The 24,059-nt window shown below is 44.2% G+C and overlaps 1 protein-coding gene across 1 annotated transcript; it reads right to left on the bottom strand.

Annotated features, from left to right (window-relative positions):
- Positions 1 to 803: 803 nt before the first annotated feature.
- LOC147726145 (dead end protein homolog 1-like) lies at positions 804 to 16,549 on the bottom strand. The gene is made up of 2 exons (XM_086963428.1): positions 16,360 to 16,549; positions 804 to 1,639 (listed from the first exon to the last, which is right to left on the bottom strand). The coding sequence occupies exons 1-2, from the start codon at positions 16,547 to 16,549 to the stop codon at positions 804 to 806; spliced, it is 1,026 nt and encodes a 341-aa protein (XP_086819554.1).
- Positions 16,550 to 24,059: the final 7,510 nt, after the last annotated feature.

Consider the following 24,059-nt stretch of genomic DNA (forward strand, 5'->3'; position numbering starts at 1 on the left):
AGGAATTGTATCGTCCGGAACCCCTAAAGTTAGCAGATGGGGGGTAGAATCTAAGGGGTCAGACTCAGTTTGAACAGTATGTGCCTGGAGAGTCACATCATTAGCTGTCGCCACACCTGTGTTGTCCCCCCCGGAGTTGGAACCCATAGACCCTTGCGAAGTAATGGCGGGATTGTCCATGGGAGGATTTGTTGAAATCACATCAGTTGAAGTTAACGTAATGATATCTGACCCAACCGTAGTGGAGGAGTCAGTAACATCATGGTTGACTAACACGGGAACATGGGGGATATTAGGGGGTAGGATGCTCGCTACAGGGGCATTAATAGAAATTAGTGATTGACTGCTGGCGGGAGTAGAATCATTAGTGGAATTCCCAGCTGAAGTAACAACAGGGTTTATCAAACTTGGCGGCGGGGAATGCACCATTGCAATGTTGCCCAATGAAGATCTTTTTGCGTGGGCAAGATCCAATGATACTCTCCTTTCCATGATAGAAATAATGAAAATTCTTTAATGAGGGAATCTCACCTTACTTGCAGGCATACATTAAACATGGCAGATTATCCCAATCACACTCTTACACATTTTGCTGTAACATTCACCCTCCTAACAAATGACTTAATTTTTTTACTCACCAATTGATTTCAGGACTAGTAGAGCAACAACCACATTTGCCTGATCATGCTTGTGTCCTCCATAATGTACATAACCCTTGTTTCCCTTTATATCCTCCCCTCCTATGCCCTCCCTCCCTCAATCATGTAAAGTGCTCTGATACCCTCACGGGTCTGGTTCGCGCTCTATAAAACCTTAAAATAAATAAATAAAATGACCAAGGTGTACCCACTGAATGGAATTGGATAGCCTGGAATTACAACCTGATACCAGAGGCGCATCAGTCCGTCTGGGCTAACAGCCAAGAGGTTGGTCAAGAATACTGGAGAGCCCACCTGCATCTTTCTGCAAAGTATGCATAGGAAATCCACTATAAAGCCACAGGATTTCAGCTGGTCCCGTTTCTTCTTCTCAGACTGCTGGGCAGGAACAGATGAAATTGTCCAATTTGGCTCACCAGGAGAGGTAGTGGTTTTCTCTGAAACAATTCGTAGTTTTTGCTTTAAGTCCGGTTTCAGCCAGTCCACGCTAAGCTTCTGTCCATACAACCTCAAGTTATCTTCCACTAAGACTTTTTTGACCATTGCTGCCACTCGGTGAGAGATGTATTTGACCAAAGCCAGGAGTTTGCGTTTCTTGGTGGGGCTTGGGTATAAAGCGATGCCCTCAATTCCGGAAGTCAGCTGCTGTAGTGCAATGTTCAGCTTCCCCTGCTCCAGGCGGCAGGGCACGCAGTCGACGCGCAGCTCGCACTTCTCAGTGCTCCGACACACGACAATGCTGTGGTCTTTCTGCACTTCGTAGCCATTCAGCGCACCAATGGCAGACTGGGCGTTTCGCCGGCTGGTGTATCTGGAGTAGGCAAAGCCCTGGTTCAGGCCGCTGAAGGTCATCCTGAGGCGGAAATCATACAATTTGCCCACGCTCTGAAAGAGGGGGATCAATTTGTCTTCATAGATTTCTTGAGGCAGCTTGGCAATGAACACCTTGGAGCCGGAGGGAGTGGGGGCACCTGCCCATTCTGTTGATTATATGCGCATCTCTGCAGCAGGTGCATCAACACTCGCAAATCTTTAGCAGCCTTCCCATAACAGGGCACATAGTTAAAGCAGAATCACGTTGTCAGCTAAACAAGAAAGCATGTATACAGTCACCAAAATCGTTAAAGTTCATTTAATGTTCAATTTGTTATCATTGAATTCGTACATGTGACCTTCACATTTACCCTGGACCAAAAGAAAGAGCTATTTGAATATTATTGTCCTGCATTCTGGTGACACACAGGTACATGGCAAGTGAGAACACCTACAGCTGGTGGGTAGAAAGAAAGAGCTCTGGTAGGGGGAGAACATCAGGCGATTTAATTGAAGGTGTCAGGAGTGAGAGAATACCTGGGAAGGGAAGCGGGAACACATGGGGGTGCAGAATACTATATCTTGCAGAGGATATAGAATACAGGGCTATTGAATAAAGATCTAGCAAGTGGGGGAGGAGAATATATGTCGGGAAGCACCTGGCATAAAGCGAAAACATGACAGAACAAGGTAGCTTAGACTTGGGGCACCAAGCAACTCAGAGAGACAACGACTGGAAAAAAAAGATAAATCTGGCAGGGAGTGATTCACTGGCAGAGATTGAGTGTTCCTAACAGAAAGGGAGAGAGCTAATTGGAGACCCCTAGCAGGGGAGAGAGAGAGAGCACCTCGATTTGAAGAGAGATGGATATGACAAGGGAGAGATCACTTGGCCTGGAAAGGCAGAACCAAGCCGGCATTCACCATGGAGAGAAGACTAGTGACAGGCATACCTCGGTACTTGGTATGAAGAGAGAGAGACATCCTTCGTAAGGTAGTATGTAGAGAACAGCTGGCGTAGAAAGACAGGACTAAACAATGGATACTTGTTTATAAAAGAGACCATCTGGCCGGAGCTACTGAGCACACTTGATTGAGAGAAAAAAGGAGAGACCAGTGACCATTGGCAGAGAACACACAGCGTGTAAAAGAGAGCTATATCTGGCCAGTGAAGAGAACGTTTTTTGCCTGCACTGTTTTGCCGCGAGGACACTCACTGCCTTGAAAGACGTACCGAGGACCTGCCGTTCCCTGGAGGGAACCAACGCCTGCCATCCTCTGTGTTGCCGCCTGCGGGGACCGGGACTGCGAGACCCAGCATTCTCAGCGCGGTTACCATCGCAGCGCAGCTGGTGTCTCTTCCCGCCCCCAGCACTCCCGCAGGCTAAAAGCAGCCCATAGTCCCTACCACACGGGTTTTGCCTGCACTGTTTTGCCGCGAGGACACTCACTGCCTTAAAAGACGTACCGAGGACTTGCCGTTCCCTGGAGGGAACCAACGCCTGCCATCCTCTGTGTTGCCGCCTGCGGGGACCGGGACGGGACTGCGAGACCCAGCATTCTTAGCGCGGTTACCATTGCAGCGCAGCTGGTGTCTCTTCCCGCCCCCAGCACTCCCGCAGGCTAAAAGCAGCCCGTAGTCCCTACCACACGAGTTTTGCCTGCACTGTTTTGCCCCGAGGACACTCACTGCCTTAAAAGACGTACCGAGGACTTGCCGTTCCCTGGAGGGAACCAACGCCTGCCATCCTCTGTGTTGCCGCCTGCGGGGACCGGGACGGGACTGCGAGACACAGCATTCTTAGCGCGGTTACCATCGCAGCGTAGCTGGTGTCTCTTCCCGCCCCCAACACTCCCTACTTAATCCCGCCCCTTCCCGCGGATCGCGGGACACGGGCGAAGACCGGGCAAAGAGCGGGCCCTCTGTGGCCCTCAGAGGCCAGATGGGGCCGGGCCAGAACCCCTGGTCGAACATCGGCCCGTTTAGGACTATCGGAGTAAGTTCACTGGGGTGTAATTTATTTGCTTAATATGTCTATTGAAATCTTAACTCCGGAACTTGTTGGTTCTGATAAGCCAGTGAGCTTGATCAATGGGACATTAGACAACTATTTTAAGAAAACTGTTATGGACACCCCCAGTATTCCTACCCTGGCGGAACGACGGGCTGAGCGTCGACGCTCGGTGGAAAGCCTGAAAAATAGATCACTAGCTGACTCACCTGTATTGATCATCTCTACTTTGGAGGGGACCTTAATTGAGAATGCTTGTACTTTCTCTCAGGATAGCGTTCCATTAATATTTAGAGAGTGTACGCCCACGAATGATACTGGTCCCCAGGATATTGTGAATGCCCCCATTAATCCTATTAATCCCAGTGTAACTAAGGCCACAATCACAACTGAGGCACTGATAACCCCTACCCCTAGGCAAAGTAGACCCGCAAGGAATAGGGCAAAGAAAGTTACGCCTACTAAAATTTATGGCCCCCCACCTAATAAAAAAAGGCGGAAAAGGGCCGACTTATCGAAGCGGAAAATAAATCATGCTGATTTTGGGATTAAAGCCAATGCTAATACAGGGGGAGAGCGGGTACTAGCATCGGATCAGGGAACCATGGCTACATCACTTATACATACAAGCCCCATGTCTAAAGTAGTGAAGGCCAGCTCTGATAATTCTTCCGCTGTTGTGACACCACAGGAATCCCCAAGCCATGTCTTAATCGATAGTATAGAGTCCATAATAAGGACTTACACTCTTGCTATCGTAGAAAGACTTAATAAAATGGATGATAGGGCGCGATATGGGTAGCAAGTTAGCAACCACTAAGGTACTATCTAACCCTGTTTTACAAACTACCATTATACCAACTCCTTCAAGTACCCCAGTTATAACCTCTACATCTGCCCCTGCTCAGACTATGGTCATGTCACAAGCATCACACACCCCTAGAGAAATTATACCCAAAGCTACTCCTGTATTGTCAAAAAGTAAACTCACATTGCCCCCTGCTGTAACTGCTAGTGGGCCGATGAAGAGCATAGGACAAGCCTCTGGGAATCAGAAGAGTGATAGGGGGAGTGGGAGGCCTACACGGGGTAACTACAGCAAGGGCCCCCTTCCAGAACTTCCACCGGAAGCAGTGCCTTTCGTGGTGGTCCTTACCGGGGTGCCAGAGTTAGAGGCGAACAAACGCGAGGGTTTTGCCCAATTGAGGAATAAATTAATGCATTGGCTGAGCATGTATAGACCCATTGCAAATAACATCAATGGCGAAATCGTCCATGTTCGTCGCCTCCCCTGGTTGGGGGGAAGACCCAAGGACATTGAGGGCGACGTGTTGGTCATAAATTTCAGAGACCAGAATGCTGTTCACTTCATACTTAACTGGTCCTCTGATCACGCTAGTAACCATATCACCCCTCGCCCTCTCACATACTTCTATCCACGTTCAGTGGTGTTCCCGTCCCACCAACAAATCCCGCCAGCCCCTCCCCCACCTTTACCCAGGCAAATGTATCCAAAACCATACTGTCCACCCGTGTACAATAATGGATTTCCATTATTTGGTCATTATCCTGCAATGACAGCCGACCCGTATGGGTGGAACATTGTGGCCCCAAGGCATAATTCCTCCTCCCACAGGAGAATGGACCATCTCAAACCTTTCACGCCCCTGGAGACCACCAATAGGTTTGACCTGTTTAGTGGCCTGAAGGATTGTGATTGAAGCCAGCTGGCCACGGGGGAGGTGGGTGAGGGAACACGTGGAGACGATGGGGGGGACGTGGACAGAGGTATGGTGGAGAGAGGTTCTATTATGGATAATTTACTGGGTATAATGCTGCCCGTACCACCAGCTGCAATGAAGATAGTATTGGGCAGTCTCAATGTAACCTGGATCCCTTTACTTTGGCAGATGTCATTATAACCCCTATGGTCTCACCGACGAGTGGTATTATCCCCCGGTTATCTGATGACCCCCTGATCAGGGATGTATCCCCCCCCCTACATGGGCCCTCCGCCCAACGAGGCTGCAAGACCAACAGTGGGAGGGTATAAGCTGGGGAGTTGGAATATTGCCGGGTGGAATAATAAGGCGGATCGTTTAGGGTGGCTAGAATTCTTAACCCAATTCGATATTTTATGTCTCCAGAAGACCTGGGCAACTGAAGATGTTCGCCTTGATGGTTACGTTGCCTATAATTGCCCAGCCCAGCCCTCCAATATGGGTAGAGCTAGTGGAGGGTTAGTGATACTGCTGTCTGTAAGGCTGCCGGTGCGAGTGAAAACCCATCTGACTGTTGGCCTGCACTCGCAGTTGTTATGGTTGTAACATAGGGATGGGCGGAATGTTCTGGTAATCAATCATTATAACAATGTTTTTAACCATTCAAATACTGTTATAGTCGATGAACTTGATGTGGAGGTTGATACGCTGAGTGGTCGAAATAGGGTGTCTTTTGAAATTCTGTGGGGAGGTGATTTTAACATTCATATGTGTCCCTTTGCCGGCATGAGGGTGTGTGGTTACGGTGGGGAGGACGGGGATGATCAGGCCCATTTCCTACACTCGACCTATGGCGATTCTCTCAACACCCTCATGCTTAAACTGGATCTATGCATTATGTTACCTGGCGAAGACAAAGAGGGTAACCCGGTACCAACCTTTATAGGTAGGAACTGTGCGACGGTTATTGACTACCTCATTGTCTCCACCAGTATTACTGCTCTGTGTACCACCCCCCAAATAGTAGACTTAGCCCTTAGCGACCACAACTGCTTAACAATGTACCTATCCCTGTGGGGGGATAAGATAAAGGCGTCGCACGGTACAGTGTCAGACGTAATTCCACACAGACCAAACGGCCCCAGAATCAAATGGGGTAGGCACAATGAGGAACGCCTATTAAGTACCATAGTGTCAGCTTGTTTAGATGAGGTAGAGTACTGTCTTGAACCTGATATAGGTAGTGCTGGCATATTAGCTAGCTTCGACACCATCAATAAAAATATTGCTAAAATTTTAACTGGTACAAAACCTAAGGGCACCAGGACCACCTGTGGGTGGTTCAATAGGGAATGTACTAAATCCCTACAAAAATTAAAAGCTGTTCTCAATTGTAAACCTAGGGATAGGGAAGCAGTCAGGGCCCTGAGGAGGAACTATATAACTCACCTGAAGGCCAGAAAACAGGAATTAAGGGAAGAAGCCTGGGACAACCTGATTAAGGCCGTGGATCTTAGGGATACTAAGTTATTCTGGTCCACGGTCAATAGTCCATTTATTCAGAAGGATGAATTCCCGGTACTGTCTGCCCAGGTGAGCGAGGAACAGTGGGTGGCTCATTTTTCTAGCATTTTTAACCCCGAGGGATTAGATGTAGGGAGCCATAAGGATGCTGTGGCTGACATCCCCCAACCCCTTAATATTACAGTCACCGAGGTGGACGTGGCCATTCGGTGTAGTAAGGGGGGGAAGGCACCGGGCCCCGACGGGGTACCCATGGACCTTTATAAAGCTGAGGTATCCCTTTGGAGCCCATTGCTGACCAAGGTGTTTAATGCAGCAGCAACGACCTCGGCCCCACAGGTCTGGGGGAGTCCATTATTATCCCTATCTACAAAAAAGGAGCGAGAGGAGAGGCAAAAAACTATCGCCCCATCTCACTCCTTACTGCCTCCCTCAAAATCATGAGTAGGGTGTTATTGAGCCGTTTGGAGGACTGGGTTGAAGAAAAGGGTGTCCTTGCGGACTCCCAGTTTGGATTCCGTAAGGGGTTAGGCACAATAGAACAGTGCATAAACCTGGACCTTATCATAGGCAAATATACACGCGCTAAGCAAGGCTCACTGTTCCTTTGCTTTGCGGACCTCTCCAGTGCCTTCGATTTGGTCGATCGTGGTCTTCTGTGGACAACTCTACTGGATATGGGCGCCCCACGGGAAATCATTTATTTTCTGGCACAATTGTATAGGAAGTTATCGGCAAAGATACGTTATGGGCAACTGGGTGAGTGTTCTCCTAATATCCCTGTAGGCTCTGGTATTAGGCAGGGATGTGTCCTTGCCCCCCTTCTTTTCTTCCTTTTTATCAACGCCATTGAGTCCGAACTACGTGCTGTCAGTGCTGATGCAGCGACTGCTGACGGCATATCCATTCCGGTATTGCTTTATGCTGACGACACGGTCCTACTCTCCAGAACCCCTGTCGGGCTGCAGAAACTCATGGATAAATTTGTGGATTTTATCAATGGGAGAAAATTAAAAATTAACAATTCAAAAACTTTTATTATGGCCTATGGCAAGAAAGTCAAAAATGTAAGACCTTTTACAGTTATGGATCAAATAATACAAGTGGTTGACAAATTTTTTTATTTAGGTATTACTTTTAATAGTGGGGGCATATGGGCGTCCGAAGTGACTAATGTAAGAGCTAAAATGGGCAAGTGTGCCTTTGGCATTTTTAAGTTTGCATCCAAGCTAGGCTCCAGGCGGATATCCGATATGTTGTATTTATATCGCCATAAATGTGTTGCCTTGGCCCTCTATGGTTCAGGGGTATGGGGCCACTGTAATCACAATATGCTCCAGGTGGAGGAAAATACATTTGTTAAAAAGCTTCTTTGCTTACCACACTCTGCCTCAACCAAACTGATCCACCAGGAGGTTGGTCTGGAACATCTTTCTGATCTGATAAGTCTTAGACCACTTTTGGTATGGAGATCTATTTGGGTCAAGGAGCAGACAGGGTTTACAAAAAAGATCATCCTAGATTGTCTCCACATGGACAAATGTTCCCGTATCCCCTGGCTTAATTACATTATCTGTGTATTTAAGGATGTCTTCAAATTGCATGTTTGTGATAACCCACTTAGTGTTATAGACATCCCTAAGAAAGAACTTAAATATGTTTTTATGAGGGCTAGTATTCTAAAGCGTAATGCTGTCACTTCTCAGTACCCTACACATGTTTTTTATGATAAGTATAACATGCTGGAACCGGGCTTTGCAGGATACCTTAAAATGGTTACCATTCGCTCTCACCAATATGTACTGACAAGACTGCGGATGGGGACCGTTCATTTGCTTGTCGCGTGCCCGCATATTAAGACTCACACTATTGCCCCTTGCCCATGCGATGGGACTTCAAAGCAAAGCTCGGAGCATTTTCTATTGATATGCCCATTTTATCTTCATCTCCGTAAAACCTATCTGAAACCACTTTTAAAAAAATATAATGTATCCACTATTAAATCTGCCATGAGGCTTTTATTTGGACTTGATTCGCAGGACATTTGTTTTTTTACCGCTGTATTTATTTTAAAGTCGGTACACTTGAGGAAAAATATGTCCTTTGTTACATGAGTATTTATAAATTAGACGCATTTTATATGTATTTTATCGTATCATGTATGTATGTACTTTTATGATTATTGTTAACAAATGATCGAATAAAGTTTTTGAATTGAATTGAAGAGAACGTTTGGCAGAGATGATATGGAAAGACGAAACTAAACTTGATGACACATGAGGGGTTGAGATACTAAGGCTGACAGAAACAGAGAGACAGTAATTACAAGAGAGAGAATACCTGGCAGGGTAAGAGAGTAGACACGGGGCACCTTTCAGGGAGAAAGATCAACTTGAAGAGAGAGAGAGAATATCAGGCATGGGGAGACAAACGGGCAGACCTTGGGCACTTATCTGGGAAAGAGAATGAACACAAAGCCGGACACTTGTCAGGATGAGACAGAAGACCTGGCATGGAGAGAAATGGATAGATGAGGGACATATGTATGGGAAAGAGAACATGTAGAGAGAGAGCATACAAGGCATTGGTAGATGGGTTGACAGCCCGAGGGCACTTGACAGGGCGATTGAACACCAGAAGGGAGAGTATAGACTGAAGAGAGAAGGAACACTGTGCATTGAGAGAGAGATAGACAGGTCTTGAGCATGTGTCAGGGAGGGAGAACACCTGGAAGAGAGAGAGAAAAAATATCCTTGAAGGGAACATCAGCCATAAGGAATAGGGAGACCGTGAACAATTGTCAGTGAGAGAACACGGGGGGCTATATGAGATTCCCGTGGGAAAGAACTGGGAGAAGTTGAGAGACAGCGTTCGCCTTTTCAGCTAATGAAAATAAGAGGTATTTCTTCATTTTTTTTTACTTTCCGTGTGTAAATTGCACCAGCGGCAGTTTTGTGTGTTTTATGTGCCTTGATTGCACCAGCGGGAGTTAGATGTCCGTTATATCAGTGTTTTTGTTTCTACTCTTTACATACGAGAGACTTCATAGCTCTATTTAAGACGTCTTCGTTATTCCGTGTAAAGCTGCATTTGAACAATTTTTTTTTTCCAACAAAATTCTTATTTGTTCCTAAGTACTGCCTATCTGTTATAAAAGCGCATCGTTTAAAAACTTACCGAAGCACTGGAACGTGCCCAGGCATTGGAACGCGCTCTGTTTTCTTTCTTCTTCTCCTCGAAGAACTGTTTCATCACACGCGCCTCTTCTCAACGCGACCCGACAACGTCATTGCATGCACCACGTCTTCACGTACGTGTTGACGTGTGCGTTCCAGCGGCCATTTTGATTTTCTGTTGCCACTCGTTTCTATAGTAACTGCCACGATTTCTCATCGATAGCTTTTGTTTTTACTTCGTTTTCCTTCGTTTTTCTTGGGAATTGCTTCAACAAGGTACTGGAACATTATTTAGGTTTCTAAACATCGGAACATTGGATATCATCAACATTTTCTTCCTACATCACAGACTTCGGTGACTACCTTTATTATTTTGTGAAATTTGAATGTTGTTTTCTTCAAATCAAATGTAATTTCTAACCCTATATTTTTACTTTGATTCACATTTCTTTTCTTATTTCTAAAATGTCAAGTAATATTGTTTCACCCGCACATTTTTTACCCACAGCTGGTGATCCTAAAATGGAATGGGATCTTTGGTATCCGACTTTTCTAGCCTATGTAGATGTTATTGAAGAAGATGGATGTTCTCCAAAGAGAAAATTAGCTTTATTAAAGAATTGTTTAGGAGGTGCAGGACTTAAGGAATTAGAGAATTTACCTCCCATTGAAAATGTTGGTGCTGGAGATTTGAACATTTTTGAAATTGTCATAAAGCAATTAAGTATTAGATTTGGAAGAAAAATCAATACTGTCATGGAAAGGTTTAAATTTTATTCTAGAGCACAAAAGGAGGATGAATCCATTGATAAATATGTAGCTGCTTTATGCACATTAGCAGGTTCTTGTTTGTTTGAAACTATAAATTTTGAACAAGTCTTGAGAGATCAGATTATGATGCGCATTAAAAGTAAAAAAATTCAAGAACGCCTTTGGATGGGTACTGAGTCTTCTCTCAGTGCTGTGTTAAATATTGCCAAAGGCATTGAACAATCTGAATTATTTGTAAGTGAAATTAGAGGCCAGGAAGTCAAAAACAAAGTAGTAGTTCCTGAAGTTTATTTGGTTAAATTTTTTTTTAACTACAAGAAACCTTCATCTTTTCCCAAAAAAGAGAACTTTAGTAAGGAAAATAAAATGTTTGTTAAAAAATCCCAAATTATTTGTTACAGATGTGGAGCTAACGATCATGTAGGAAGCTACAGAGGTTGCCCAGCTTGGAACAAGATATGTATAAAGTGTAAAAGACCAGGTCATTTTAACAAAATGTGTAAGTCCTCACAAAAGATACATTTTTTGTCCTATGAAGAATGTGAAGATCTTGAGCAACCTTCTGAATGCAAGGGTTTTCCTTCTGACATTATTATCATCAATGGGGAGGAAATATCAATGCTTATTGATTCCTGTGCTTGGTACACTATCATAGGAAAAAATGTGTTTAACAGATATTGGGGTTCAACGAAATTGTTTCCACCTGATGTACATCCAGGTGGGTATTCAGGAAGAAAAATTGATCTTGAAGGGTACATGCGGGCTGATATTAAATTTAAAGACAGAACAATTAGAGGGAAAGTGTATATTGCTATTAAAGGTGCATCCATTTTATGTTGGCCTCATCAACATGACTTAGGCATTAAACTTGACCCTAATGCTTCCCCACCAGTATATATGATCCCACCTGAAAATGATTTCATTGTTCAATTGAAAAACAAATTTTCATCCATTTTTACTGATGATTTAGGAGTTTTTGTTAATTTTAAACACCGCATTATTCTTAAAGATTCAGCCATTCCCATTCGACATAAAGTCAGAAACGTACCATTGGCTTATCGTGACAAATTGAAAGAAATTCTTTCCGATCTTGTTACAAAAATTTTTTTTTAACCTGTTGAATCATCACCATGGGTTTCTCCAGTAGTTTTATCCCTTAAGAGCAACGGCGAACTTCGTTTGTGTGTCGATATTCGGAGTTTAAACAAGGAGATCTGGATTGACAGACACCCGTTACCTCATATACATGAGCTTATTTCTACTCTCTCAGGTGCATGTGTATTCTCTACACTAGATTTAGCTAGTGCATACCATCAAGTAGTATTACATGAAGATTCAAAATTCCTAACCACTTTCATCACACCTGAGGGTATGTTCCAATATCGCAGAATGCCGTTTGGCCTAGCCAGCGCGGCATCTGTATTTCAAAGGCTCATGAAAGCCGTATTGGAGGGTTGTTTGGGTGCAATTGCCTTTCAGGACGATATCCTGATTTATGGGAAAAATTTTGAGGACCATGATAAGAATCTTGAGAAAGTTTTAAAATGTGTTCAAGAAAAGGGGTTAACATTAAAATTATCTAAATGTAAATTTAGACAAAGCAAAGTCGAATATCTTGGCCATGAAATTTTATCTCAAGGTATTAACCCCTTCGATGCTGATGACGAGCTCAGCTCGTCATCACCCACGGGTGTCGTGTGCTGATGACGAGCTGAGCTCGTCATGGTGCCACTAAAATGGCAATTTCCAGCACAGGGGGGGGAAAACGCCTAGCAGCCAAGTGGTTAAACCCAAACTTAATCATATTCAAAGCATATCAAAAGCACCAGCTCCATCGAGTAAGGAACAATTAGTATCATTTTTGGGTCTTACTGAATATTATAGTAAATTTGTCCAAGACTATGCCTCAAAAGTACATCCTCTGAGAACTTTGTTAAAAAAAGATGTAAAATTCATATGGAATAATGATCAACAATCTGCTTTTGATTTAATGAAACAAGAGGTCATAAATGCTCCTTTTTAAGACCATTCGAGTTGGGTAAAGACTGCATAGTATGTGTGGATGCAAGCAATGTAGGTTTGGGTTCTGTCTTGATGCAGAAAGATAAAGGTGAGGAATATGTAGTTTCATATGCTTCTAGGACTTTGCGGGGCGCTGAATACAACTATTCTACCATTGAGAAAGAATTATTAGCCTGCACCTTGGCTTCTGAACACTTTAGACAATTCATTTGGGGAACGAGGTTTCGATTAAGAACTGACCACAAGCCCTTAATTAACATGTTGGCAGCTGGTGGTGGTAGGACTCTAACAGCGCGTTTAGCTCGGTTGGCTGCTAAATTGCAGGAATTCCAGTGCATAGTTGAATATGTCCCAGGTCGGTTGAATGTACATGCAGACTGCATGTCCAGGTTACCTTTGGTTAATTCTATTTGTGTTGAAAATTTGAGAAGCGATTCAGATGTAATTTTTAACATTGATGATGTCAATGGTTGTAATGTTACAGGTCTGTCTAATAGCATATCTGAGATTGTTTGGAGAGAAGCGATGGGTAAGGACAGCTGTTTATCTTGTGTGGTTGATTATTTACAACATGGTTGGCCTCAAGAGAGATATTTGTCTGGTGATATTCTATCCTTTTATAAAGTAAAAGATGAACTTATGTTCGATCAGGGCTTCATAATTAGAAGTGATAAAATTGTTCCTCCACTTACGTTGCGAGAAAAAATCATTTCCATGGCTCACGAAGGCCATATGGGTATGTCCAGTACCAAGAGACGTATTTGTGAGTTCTACTGGTGGCCTGGAATTGACTAAATGGTTGACAATTGGGTCAGTTCATGTTCTCCTGGTGCTAAAAGTGACAAAACTGTCAAAGCGTTGTCTGTGAAAAAATGTGTCACTTGTCCCTGGAAAAAATTAGGAATTTATATTATTGGACCTCTAGATTTGTCCTCTCATAAGGATATGTTTGCTTTGGTACTTATTGATTACTTTTCAAAATGGCCAGCACTAAAGATTGTTGACAAGATTGGTTCTAACCAGGTGATCCAATTTCTAGATGAGGTTTTTTGCAGAGAGGGAATTCCTGCTGAAATCGTATCTGACAATGGTCCACAGTTTGTCAGTAAGGAATTTGTATCTTTTCTGGAATGGTGCGGTATTGTGCACAAAAGAGTTTCAAATTACAATCCCCAGGCTACTGGTCAAACGGAACGCTTTAATAGGGTTATTAAGGAATCCATTCAGTTGACCATTAAAAGTGATTTGGATTGGAGGAGAACCTTGCGTGCCACTTTGTTGTCTTATCGAACCTCGCCCAATTCGGTTACAGGTTTATCTCCATTTGAGATGCTTAGAGGTAGAAAACCTGGTTCAAAACTTCTTCCTTGGTGGATGAAGGTTAAGCTCCCTTGTGAAGCTTCTTTTGATTGTAACAAAGTAAAGGACAAGGTTTTGAAATACCAAGAAAAGATGAAAAACAGCTATTTATCTTTAAACAATTGTTGTAGGAAAATCAGAGTGGGAGACTTTGTGTGAGTTAAGTTTGGCAGATCTGTTGGAAATAAATGGAACAAGTGGTCTGATCCATGCAAAGTAACTGAAATCTTCTCTAAAGCTGTTCGTGTTGAAGAGGGTAAGGTATGGAATTTTAGAAGAGTTTCTTTATGTAAAGGTTTGAATTTAGATGGGGGTCAACTTTCAGCTTCATTTTCCAGTAATAATGATTCTTTTGTGAGTCATTCTGACAACAAATCTAAGAATTCTATCATGGAGGATGATATGTCTTACTCTGCCATGCTAGATACCTTTGGATGTGAGGATCAATATGTGGATGGTTTTATCCCCGTTATGGATGATCCTTCTCAAGATGTTTCTTCTAGAGCTGTTAAGGATTGAAATGTTGACAATTCTGTTTTGCAAAATGCTGATGTTACTGATTCAGTTTTAAGGAAAAGTTCTCCTGTTAAGCAGATTCCTGTAAAGTTGCATGATTATCTTTGTTGAGTGTTTTTTTATATTTTCTTGTTTTTCTTTTCTTTTTATTTTTTTTCTTTCTCTTTTTGTTTTTTTAAAAGGGGGAAGGTGTGTAGTATTCCCTATTGGAATTGTTATTCTTTAGTTGGAATTGTTATGACACATTCTTATCATAACATTCTGTATCTGCTCTGTGTAACTGTCTTTACTTGCCTTCTGCTGGAGGTGGTTGTTTAAGCTGTCTTTCCTCAATAAACTTCCAACTAATCATTTGGCTACTTGCGTGAATTACCACAGGCGCCAGGAAAAGAGAATGATCGCCAGGCATGCGGAGATTGCAAGACTTTGAACATTTGTCAGAGAGAGAGAGAACGAGAGAGAGAACACAGGCGCGGGGAGAGGGTGGATAGATATATGGGACACCTGTATGGGAGCATCAACAACAAGAATAAAGAGAGAAAGCACGGGGAGATGAATAGCTTTTGGGAGAGTGGATACAAAAGAGGGAGGCAGGAGTATGTAGATAGAAAGACCTTACACAGACCTGGAAGAGAGAAGCCTGGGAAACTGACCAGGGAGAAAGGCATCCCGGGCATGGGGAGGGGGGGGGGAGGGGGTGCATAGATATGGAATACAAGTCAAAGGGAGAGAACATCTAGATGAGAAAGAGAACGCTTGGCATAGGTGTAACTAACCCCCGGCAATAGTCGGGAACAGAGAGCACCTGACACTTAAAGACAAGCCTGGTGGGCACACCTCAGGCAGAGAGGACGCCTGACAGACAGACAGACCTCATGTGTACACATCAAGGAGAGCTGTCTGCCAGTAAAACAGACCTCAGGTATACACCTCAGGCAGAGAGGATGCAGGACAATTAGACAGACAGAGCTGCCTGACAGACAGACCTCGGGTGCACGTACAGAGGGAGGACGCCTGGCAGGTGTTGTTGAGAGCGCCTGGCAGTTAGCTAGTCTTCACGGGCACATAACATGTAGAGACTAGAGAGGACACCTGACAGACCTTAAGGGCAGATGTCAGGGTGAGAGGACGCGATGCAGGACGGACAGGTGGGCCTGGACACCTATGATGAAGAGAGATCACCTGTAACCGGCACGCACCTGTCCCTGCAGGGAAGGTCAGATTCTACAGCTCCCGGAAGCTGAGAGGGGTGAACGCACGTGCGCCACAGCTGCGCATGCGCGCGAGAGTTTGCAGGGAATTTGTTTTATAAGGATCGAGAGACGCATAGTCTCCTTATCGCCAACTGAACCGTGCTGCCGATATATCGGCACACGGCAGCGGGTTATATACGCACACGGTGAGGGATACCGCCTCAGCAACAGATACCGACTTTTATCAGACAGCGAACGCCACCCGGTAGCGCCTAGCTCACATTAGAGGAAATCACCCTAGCAACGACGCACCTGGACGTAACGCCGCCGCGTCACTCTCCCGCGTGATTTGAACAGTAACGGTGGTGAGAAGGTTCGCAGTTGGCTTTTCTACAGTATTGTTATTTTTTTTATTAAATAAAAGGTTACCTGGATCATCGTAAATCGACGTCACGTCAACTCCGGAGCCCAGTCCAAGAGCAGAACACAAGACAGTGGAGACTCTACATCAGGAAAGCCGAGCCCAAGTGTTCAGGCACGTGGTGTGCTACAGGCAGGGAAAGCATACAAAGGACTATTTACCTGCCCCATACCTGCACCAGTCTGACCACATTTCACGGCCACTGACTCTGGCAGAGAAAGGCGCAAGTAACGGGCACACATATACCACTGGGAACGTTTCATGACACCCTGCTTCCCTTGATGCCGAAAATAGCTGGCCGAGATATACCACCATTTCACAATCCCGTGCAGTAATAGCACAGAGCAGTTGCTGTGTGCCATGGCCATGCGAGATGATGACATTGGTAGAAGCACTAGCATCATAGATTTGGGCCTGTACCACAATCCACCTAAATTTCAATTGTACAATGCACCAACCCGCCCTGCCACTCGATGGAAGGGCTGGCTAAGACACCTGGAAAACTTCTTTGAGCTTACAGAAGTCACTGATCCGTGCACTAAGAGGGCAATGCTGCTGTATTTAGCAGGAATCGAGTTACAGGAGCTGTTTGACACTCTGCCGGATACTGGAGATGACAATGATTACGAGAAAGCGACTGCTGCGCTGACAGCCTACTTCAAGTCTCAAATTAACGTGGATATCGAAGAGTTAACGTTCCGCAGAGCACGGCAACAGAAAGGCGAGACGATGCACGAGTTCTACGCGAGGCTCAATGGCTTAGCCTCTACCTGTGAGTTTGTCGACACAATGAGAGAAATCCGCATGCAAATCATACTGGGATGTCGATCAGATGAGCTCCGATTTGAAATCCTATGCGAAAAGGGTATAACCCTGGAAAGCATCCTAAAAGCAGCCAGAGTCAAGGAGCACATGGCAGAAATATCGGCTGATCTGCAAAGAAAACTCAGGTTGGAAGAAGCTCCAGCTCAAGACCGATTGTCACCTTCCACCCGGAAGGAACTTGGTTTAGAACCCTCCACATCAGATTTGGAGAGGGGTCGGCGGGCCAGCACGCCAAGCAAACACTGCACTAACTGTGGTGGCTCATTCCCACATCGAAATCAATGCCCTGCTAGGGGAACCAGCTGCAAAAACTGTGGTAAAATGAACCACTGGGCCCAGGTCTGTCAGTCAAGACGGCGAACACATCACCAGTAAATACAAGGGCTAGCAGGGGACACAAGTGGCGGAGTACTGATACGCTTACACATTATGAACATGTGCACTCTGTGCCAGTCTAGGAACAACTTTTCTACCATCAGAAAACTTTTGCAAGACATGCCACACCAGTACTGGGTCAGAGGTTTAGTGGCTCTGGAGTACAAATAGCGTTCTAGCAAAAAAATAAACTAATTTGTTTGTTATAAGCTGGCAGTGAAGGTGAGACATTCGTGCATATGTAGGCAGGAGTGATACGGCAGATAACAGAATGTGTTCTGATAAGCTTATTGATCTAATTCAAGTCACCGTTCACAAACCTAATATGCACCACCCTACTGAAGTATCAGATAAAACAGGACATCAAGACAGCAATGAGACACGAGAAACGGATGGTTTAAAAGAATCAGTAACTTCATTTGGTGACACCCTTCTGTTTGGCAGGTGTTAATCGAACATTTGCTAAGTATGCCACACAACTGCCATCTTCCTCCATGTCACATGGCTAACCTTTAGACAATTATACTTTTAAGCTAAGTCTTTTGGATTAAAGGCATTGTGTTCTGTGTGGTGTCTCGATTTAATCCGAGAACTCTTTCTGCTGGGAATTTCCTGCTGACCCATACACCAGCTGACGCCAGCAGGAACTCCTGAAGAGAAGTCACAATACTTTGACAACAGCTGGGTGGAGCAGTGCATCAAGGTGACCCAAAAGTTAATCTGGGAGCTGTATGGCACACTAGGCAGCTGTCAGTGCTACCAAATAAAGAAGTGTAACGAGGGGAGCACATAAATACTTTGAGATAGCTCCACATGGTTTTCTGTCAGGATGAAGGTGAGAGAAGAATTACAACCAACCAGACAGCCACCATGTATACTACATACAACTAATGTTCATCAATGTTCAGTCAGTACATAAAACTATACTTGTGAGGTTTTTGAAAATGAATACAAATTGACTTGAACACTAATACTTTCTTATCTATGTTAATTGTAGGCCTACAAGTTATTGACTTCAGCCTTGTCCACTAAAGAAATAGGACAGGCTGATTGTTATGATCGTGTAGTAAACATGCCAGTAGACAGTAACCTGCTGTGAGACTAAGGAAACTCCCCAAAGAGGAGCAAAGATAGCTGTAAATGCTGAATCACCATTCTAACAAGCATTTACAATGCAACGGTTTAGCATTTGCAAAAGTTAGAGCTATTGACATTGTAAATGGCAATTTTTTTATCTATGTGTTGATTTTGAAAACAGCTAAATAAATGGCATTGTCGTTTACAATGCCAATAGTTTAATATCTCGCAAATGCAAGACCTATTGCATTTGCATACACACAGAGAGCCACACACACACACAGCCACACACACAGCCACACACACACAGAGCCACAGACACACACAGAGCCACACATAGGTAAATTGTGCTAATATTTGTCAATCTATTATCTACAGCTACAACATTATTTTACAAATAAAACCTGTTGATTGAATAATTGGTGACTTCCCCTAATCTTAAACATAGCAACATCTACAGCTAGATTATTCTATTCATAAAAATGATTGTCACAATTATAGATTAGCATATGAAAATATTTGAAAACGTAGCATGCATACACCGGACATTTCTATATTTCATTCACATATAATGCACATATAAAGCAAGTGTTGTTGAAGTAACGCCTGCAGGATTATTTTGTTCTTTCAAAACCACATCATGCAAGTTTGGCGGGCTGTTACAGCGAGAAAATATTCCAAGGCCTTGACTAACATTTCCCACCGCAGCATTCTCATCTTTGTTAAAAACAACTGTTGTAGAGTGCCGGTGTAAACTGTACAACTCTTTGCAGAGGTATCAACAGTCAGATACTTCTGTTTTAAATCCCCAGCTCGCAGATTTACAGTGCTGCATAAGAGGGTTGTCTTATTTTGGAAACCACCCTCAACTTTGACTCAGAGCAGCAGAGAATAAAGGAGGGAGAGAGAGAATGAAGGAGGGAGGGAGAGAGAGAATGAAGGAGGGAGAGAAAGAGAGGAAAACAGTGACAAATACAGAAAGCAAGGGGTGAAGAAAAACCTGCAAGAGTGACGAAATAGGCAGTGCAGAGTGAGGTGGAAATTAAGGATACACAGTCTTGCTAGGCCATTGAGCAGCTCCCTAGACAGGTTCCAGAATAACATTTTAGGCCACTGCAATTTTAAAAAAAAACACAAATTAAGCACTTCAAACAGCCTTGAAAGTTTTGCTATGGGGCCTTTGTTTGATTCCCTGCTGCCTCTGCTCCATGCTGTCAGTTAGACCCAGAGCTTCCCCTCACCTTCTACATAAACAGGAAGTTAAACTCACGGGTCACGGAGCGAGAGCACATTTGCTTAAGAATAAGAGAATGTACCGTACGCCATAGCGGAGTACACGTTAGGCCGGTCTCCGAGGAGCACGAGCTGGCTTAACGTGGCAAATGGACGTCAGATGTTTTAATGGTGTGTTTTTACAGCTCAGCGCTATTCAACTAGTGGAATATTGCCTTCAAATAACAATGCGGGCCTAATTAGTCCCAGGTGCTGTCATTTCATAATTTTGCAGGTCCTGTGCGCAGCAAAAAGTAATAATTGTAAGCAGATCATTTTTCGTTGGACTGTAAAAGCGGAAAAGAAGTCCAATGCCAAGCCAATGCAAAGCAGGACATACCGAGCCTCAGTGTTAAATGAGAATGATTGCACACAGTCACATCGTTGTCTGGTGCTAGGTTAAAATTTATGAGCTTACATGCATAAACATAATGCATTCTAGGAGTTGTAGTATCAGTACATTTCAGCAGAGCTAGAAATGTAGACCAGAATGATTTGTTGAAAAAACCCTGGATGTGGAAAGACAACGTCAACCTGGCCACCATTCAGTCATTTGGTAACTTCCAACTCAAGAATTCAGTTGTCAGAGCCCAGCTCTCGCTTTTCTATTTTTACTGGATAATGGCATGCAGTTATTGTTACCGATTTGTGACATTTGCAGAGCACACAATCTGCAATTAGCATCACAGCACAGGGCTTTTCGGCAGGTCGGGTGTGACTTTCCTCGTGCTGGAGGGACTTTAATGACAGACCACAGTGTGTGCACAGAATGATGATGTATGTCTGTTTGGGGAATGTGCAGAATTAAAGAACAGAGGCCCTCATGTATCATGCAATTTAACGGTCGGTAAGGCTCCGATTCATAAATTCAGAGCCTTTCCAACCTCAAAATGGCATGGCGCTTCAGAATAATCTACTGGCGATACTGGAAAGGGGCTGCGGGCAGTCTTTGCTGTGGGGGGCGCGGCGGCACTCACCAGAGTCTGTTTTGGCCGGGGTCGCTCCGAGTACATGAGGCCTCAGGTATCGGGATATAAGACGGGAGTCGATCCCATGGACGGGGAGCCGTGTCGCAGGGCCAGATACTGGCAGGAAGTCGGTCGCTGAGCGCCCCACTACAAAATGGGCACGACCTGTCCCAATCGCCGCCAGAGAGGGACCAGCAGACGGGACACCTTCAGGGCAGAGAGCAGCGCCGCCCGCACCCGGCCTGACCCGCCTCTGCCACCATGGACCTGTGCTAGGCCGTGCCACACTTAACAGCTCCGGCGCCGGGTACACAGGGCCCGCCTTCACTGCAGCTGCCGCAGCCACCAGAGTTCTCCGCTACCTTGTTCCCTCTCACGGCCGCATGGGGCCTGGACCTGCACCTCACGCAGGCTCGATGGTGTCAGGGGCAAAGCTCAGTACTCCGCAATCCGATCCCTGATGGCAGGCAAGCTTTCTCAAAGGAAAGAGGGCACACCGACCCAGCGATGGCGGCCCGTCTCAAAGCTCCGCGGGCACCGCCATTTCCAGTCCGGTACCCCCCCCACCCCGGCAACAGACATGGGTGTGGGAGTGGTGGGTGAGACTTTTCTCCCCCCCCGACTTCCTTCTGCTGTAAAAGGTTTCTAATCTTTATGGGGCAGGCCCCATAAAGATAACACATCTTTTACAGCAGAAGGAAGTCAAGGAACCCAGTCTGAAAAGGATGGGGCTTAAAGAGAAAGAAGTACGTCACAGTGACCTCTTTTCCAATGGCTGGCCACCGTTTAGGATGAACGGTGACTCCAGTCAATGGAAAAGAGGGGCGGGGCTTAACCTCACTAGTGAAAATACCTCTATCTCATTAAGTCTCGCCAGCGAGACTGCGCATGTGCGCAGTCTTACGCTAGCCGAGACCTAATGATCACAAGGGCAACATTCCGTCAGTTCTCTTAGACACATAAACAAGTGAGGAGACGAGGGATAGACCTAAAAAGAGAGACAGTAAAGAGAAGATGGGACAGAGAAACAGGAAGACGTGTACCAATTGATACGTGAAGACAAAAAAACTGGTGCTCCAAAACAGCAACATTCACGGTGGAAAGTTATAAATAAGAACAGCAACCAGGAGGAGCACTCATTCCTGCACCTGGAAAAAAGTAGGGCACTCACCCGGGATGAGCAAAAAACGAACTACAACTATCAGATAAATAGGGAAAGTACAAGGGTTCACTTCTTGTTAAGTTGTATAGTGATGTTATGTTGAAGCGTATCAATGCAGGCACATACACTGAGATGTCACATGTCCACTAAACTAAGAAGGAGTCATTCACTGGTGTACCTCTATTTAATATTGGACTTGCATCATGCTGTTTGTGGTTAGCGCTTGGCCTGCTGCCTAGTTCTATGCCCAGACAGGAAGATCTAACATATACAGTGCAAAGTTTGGTATAAGTTACTGTTTACCTCCAGTAGAAATAATATATTTGTGTAGACTGATATTTTGCGAGAACACACACACACATACACATATATATTAGTTGCCAATTAGCAGTCCAGATTTAAGCTCCCTTTCCTGATTGCGACCATCCCTAAAGAAAAAGCAGATAATTTCTTCTGTCTTGTCCAGGGCAGTAGTTTGTGCTAGACATAATAAGCCATAGGCGCGCTGAAGGTTAAATCTAGTTAGTCATGAAACAGCCCAATGTGAATGTAGATGTCATGTCAGTTTATATGCACAGCTGTCAGTAATCAGAAAGTGTCTCTGAGCTAAAGTTACGTGTCTAGTCTGAATTAAAAAAAAATGTTTTATTAGATTAAAGTAGTCTTTTGTGGCACCACAGCAGTAAAGGAGTTTGATGGGATGTACGTTGTTGCAACGCATGCTTTTACCACGCATGCTGTTACAATGCAAGTTTTACAACGCAAGCCATTACAACGCATTGCTTTGGGGGGTGCTGGATAGTGAATAGTTTAATTTACTATTCCAACTCCAGTCCCTGTGAATAGTAGGGAAGGTTTTGGATAGTAAATTAAAACTATTCCCTATCCTAGAGCGCCCTCCCAGTGCAATGCGTTGTAATGGTTTTCGTTGTAAAACCTGCGTTGTAAAGGCACTGCGTGGTAAAAGTTGCGTGGTAAAGGATGTTTCCCAGTTTGATGTGTTAAATGTGAAAAGTCAGTTAAGAGCAGAAGAATAAGGGAAAATGTCTTTCAGCATCTTTGCAGGAATTTATTGAAAGTTTAGTTGAGAAGGCGATTGTTACTTTTAATATACAATTTGCTGAGCTAGATCATCTCTGCGTTATGGAACACAACCGTTTTTGGAGCCAATATTAGACCAAAAATTCAAAGAAACTGAACTGTATGAACAATTTATTTAAATGCCCTTTTTGGTATTCATTGGTTGGACTGGAGTAAAGCTGATGCCAACATGGAGGAATCACCAAAGTAGCAACTCTTACGTGAAACATTTTGTACCTCTGTAGAAATAAAACCCGGATCATTTTGGCTAGGTGTACTTGCACAGCCATATAACTGGTTGATGAGCTTATTTCGAGGGGGAGTGTATATTAAAACTCCTAAATGTCTAAGTTGCCAAGTTTTTATGAACTTGGATGGTGCTTCTGTTTCACCAGTTTATAGTACATTAGGTATGCAGTATGCCTATGACCTTTTGAATTGTTCACTTGACAATAAAGAACCTTGCATCTATACCAGATTTAACTGACCATGCTGGGAATGTTTAACGTTTTACTAAAGTTGTCAGGGTTGCTCTGTATGCAAGAACTTCTTACATAATTTGTAAAAAAATGTTTTTATTGAAAATTTAAATAAATGTGTTGATAATACAACGTTGTAAAATGGTAGTGAATTTACAGAAACAGAAAAACAACATGTTGAGTATTTGTAGCAAACAATGTTCTTACACCCTCATTTGTGTCAACAGGTTTAATTCTTATTCATGTAGCCTCTTGCATCCCAGGCTTGTCCTTGGACAAGCCCGGGGCCCATTCAGCCACATAAATAAGGCTGAAACAGTTGATTCAATGAAGGTGTAAGGACATTATATCATACAAACAGCAAACACATCGTTCTTATCTATACCATGGGCACCCGCGATAAAAGGGATAACTGGGTGCCCTCTAGTTTTTTAAAAACTTAGGTGAAGACTTCAGTAGAAAAAATAAGACAAGCGCTCCATGGAATATGGTTGAGCCCAGCCTGGTCATTAGGAACTAGGATGAGACATGGCGAGGAAGTATGCTACTAATAGAGTGAGTAAGGGTCTTTCAAAACAACTAGGAGTTGTATATCGTTTTTTTTCTACTGGTACTTACAGGTTGTTGGATACAC

The sequence above is a fragment of the Lissotriton vulgaris genome, chromosome 3_1 (genome assembly GCF_964263255.1).
Source record: "Lissotriton vulgaris chromosome 3_1, aLisVul1.2, whole genome shotgun sequence".
Taxonomy (NCBI): domain Eukaryota; kingdom Metazoa; phylum Chordata; class Amphibia; order Caudata; family Salamandridae; genus Lissotriton; species Lissotriton vulgaris.

Coding starts and splice junctions, on each gene's coding strand:
- LOC147726145 (XM_086963428.1), bottom strand. CDS start 16,549: ATGGCACACAGCAACTGCTCTGTGCTATTACTGCACGGGATTGTGAAA. Junction 1,640..16,359: donor ATGTGGTCAGACTGGTGCAG/GTATGGGGCAGG, acceptor TATAATCAACAG/AATGGGCAGGTGCCCCCACT.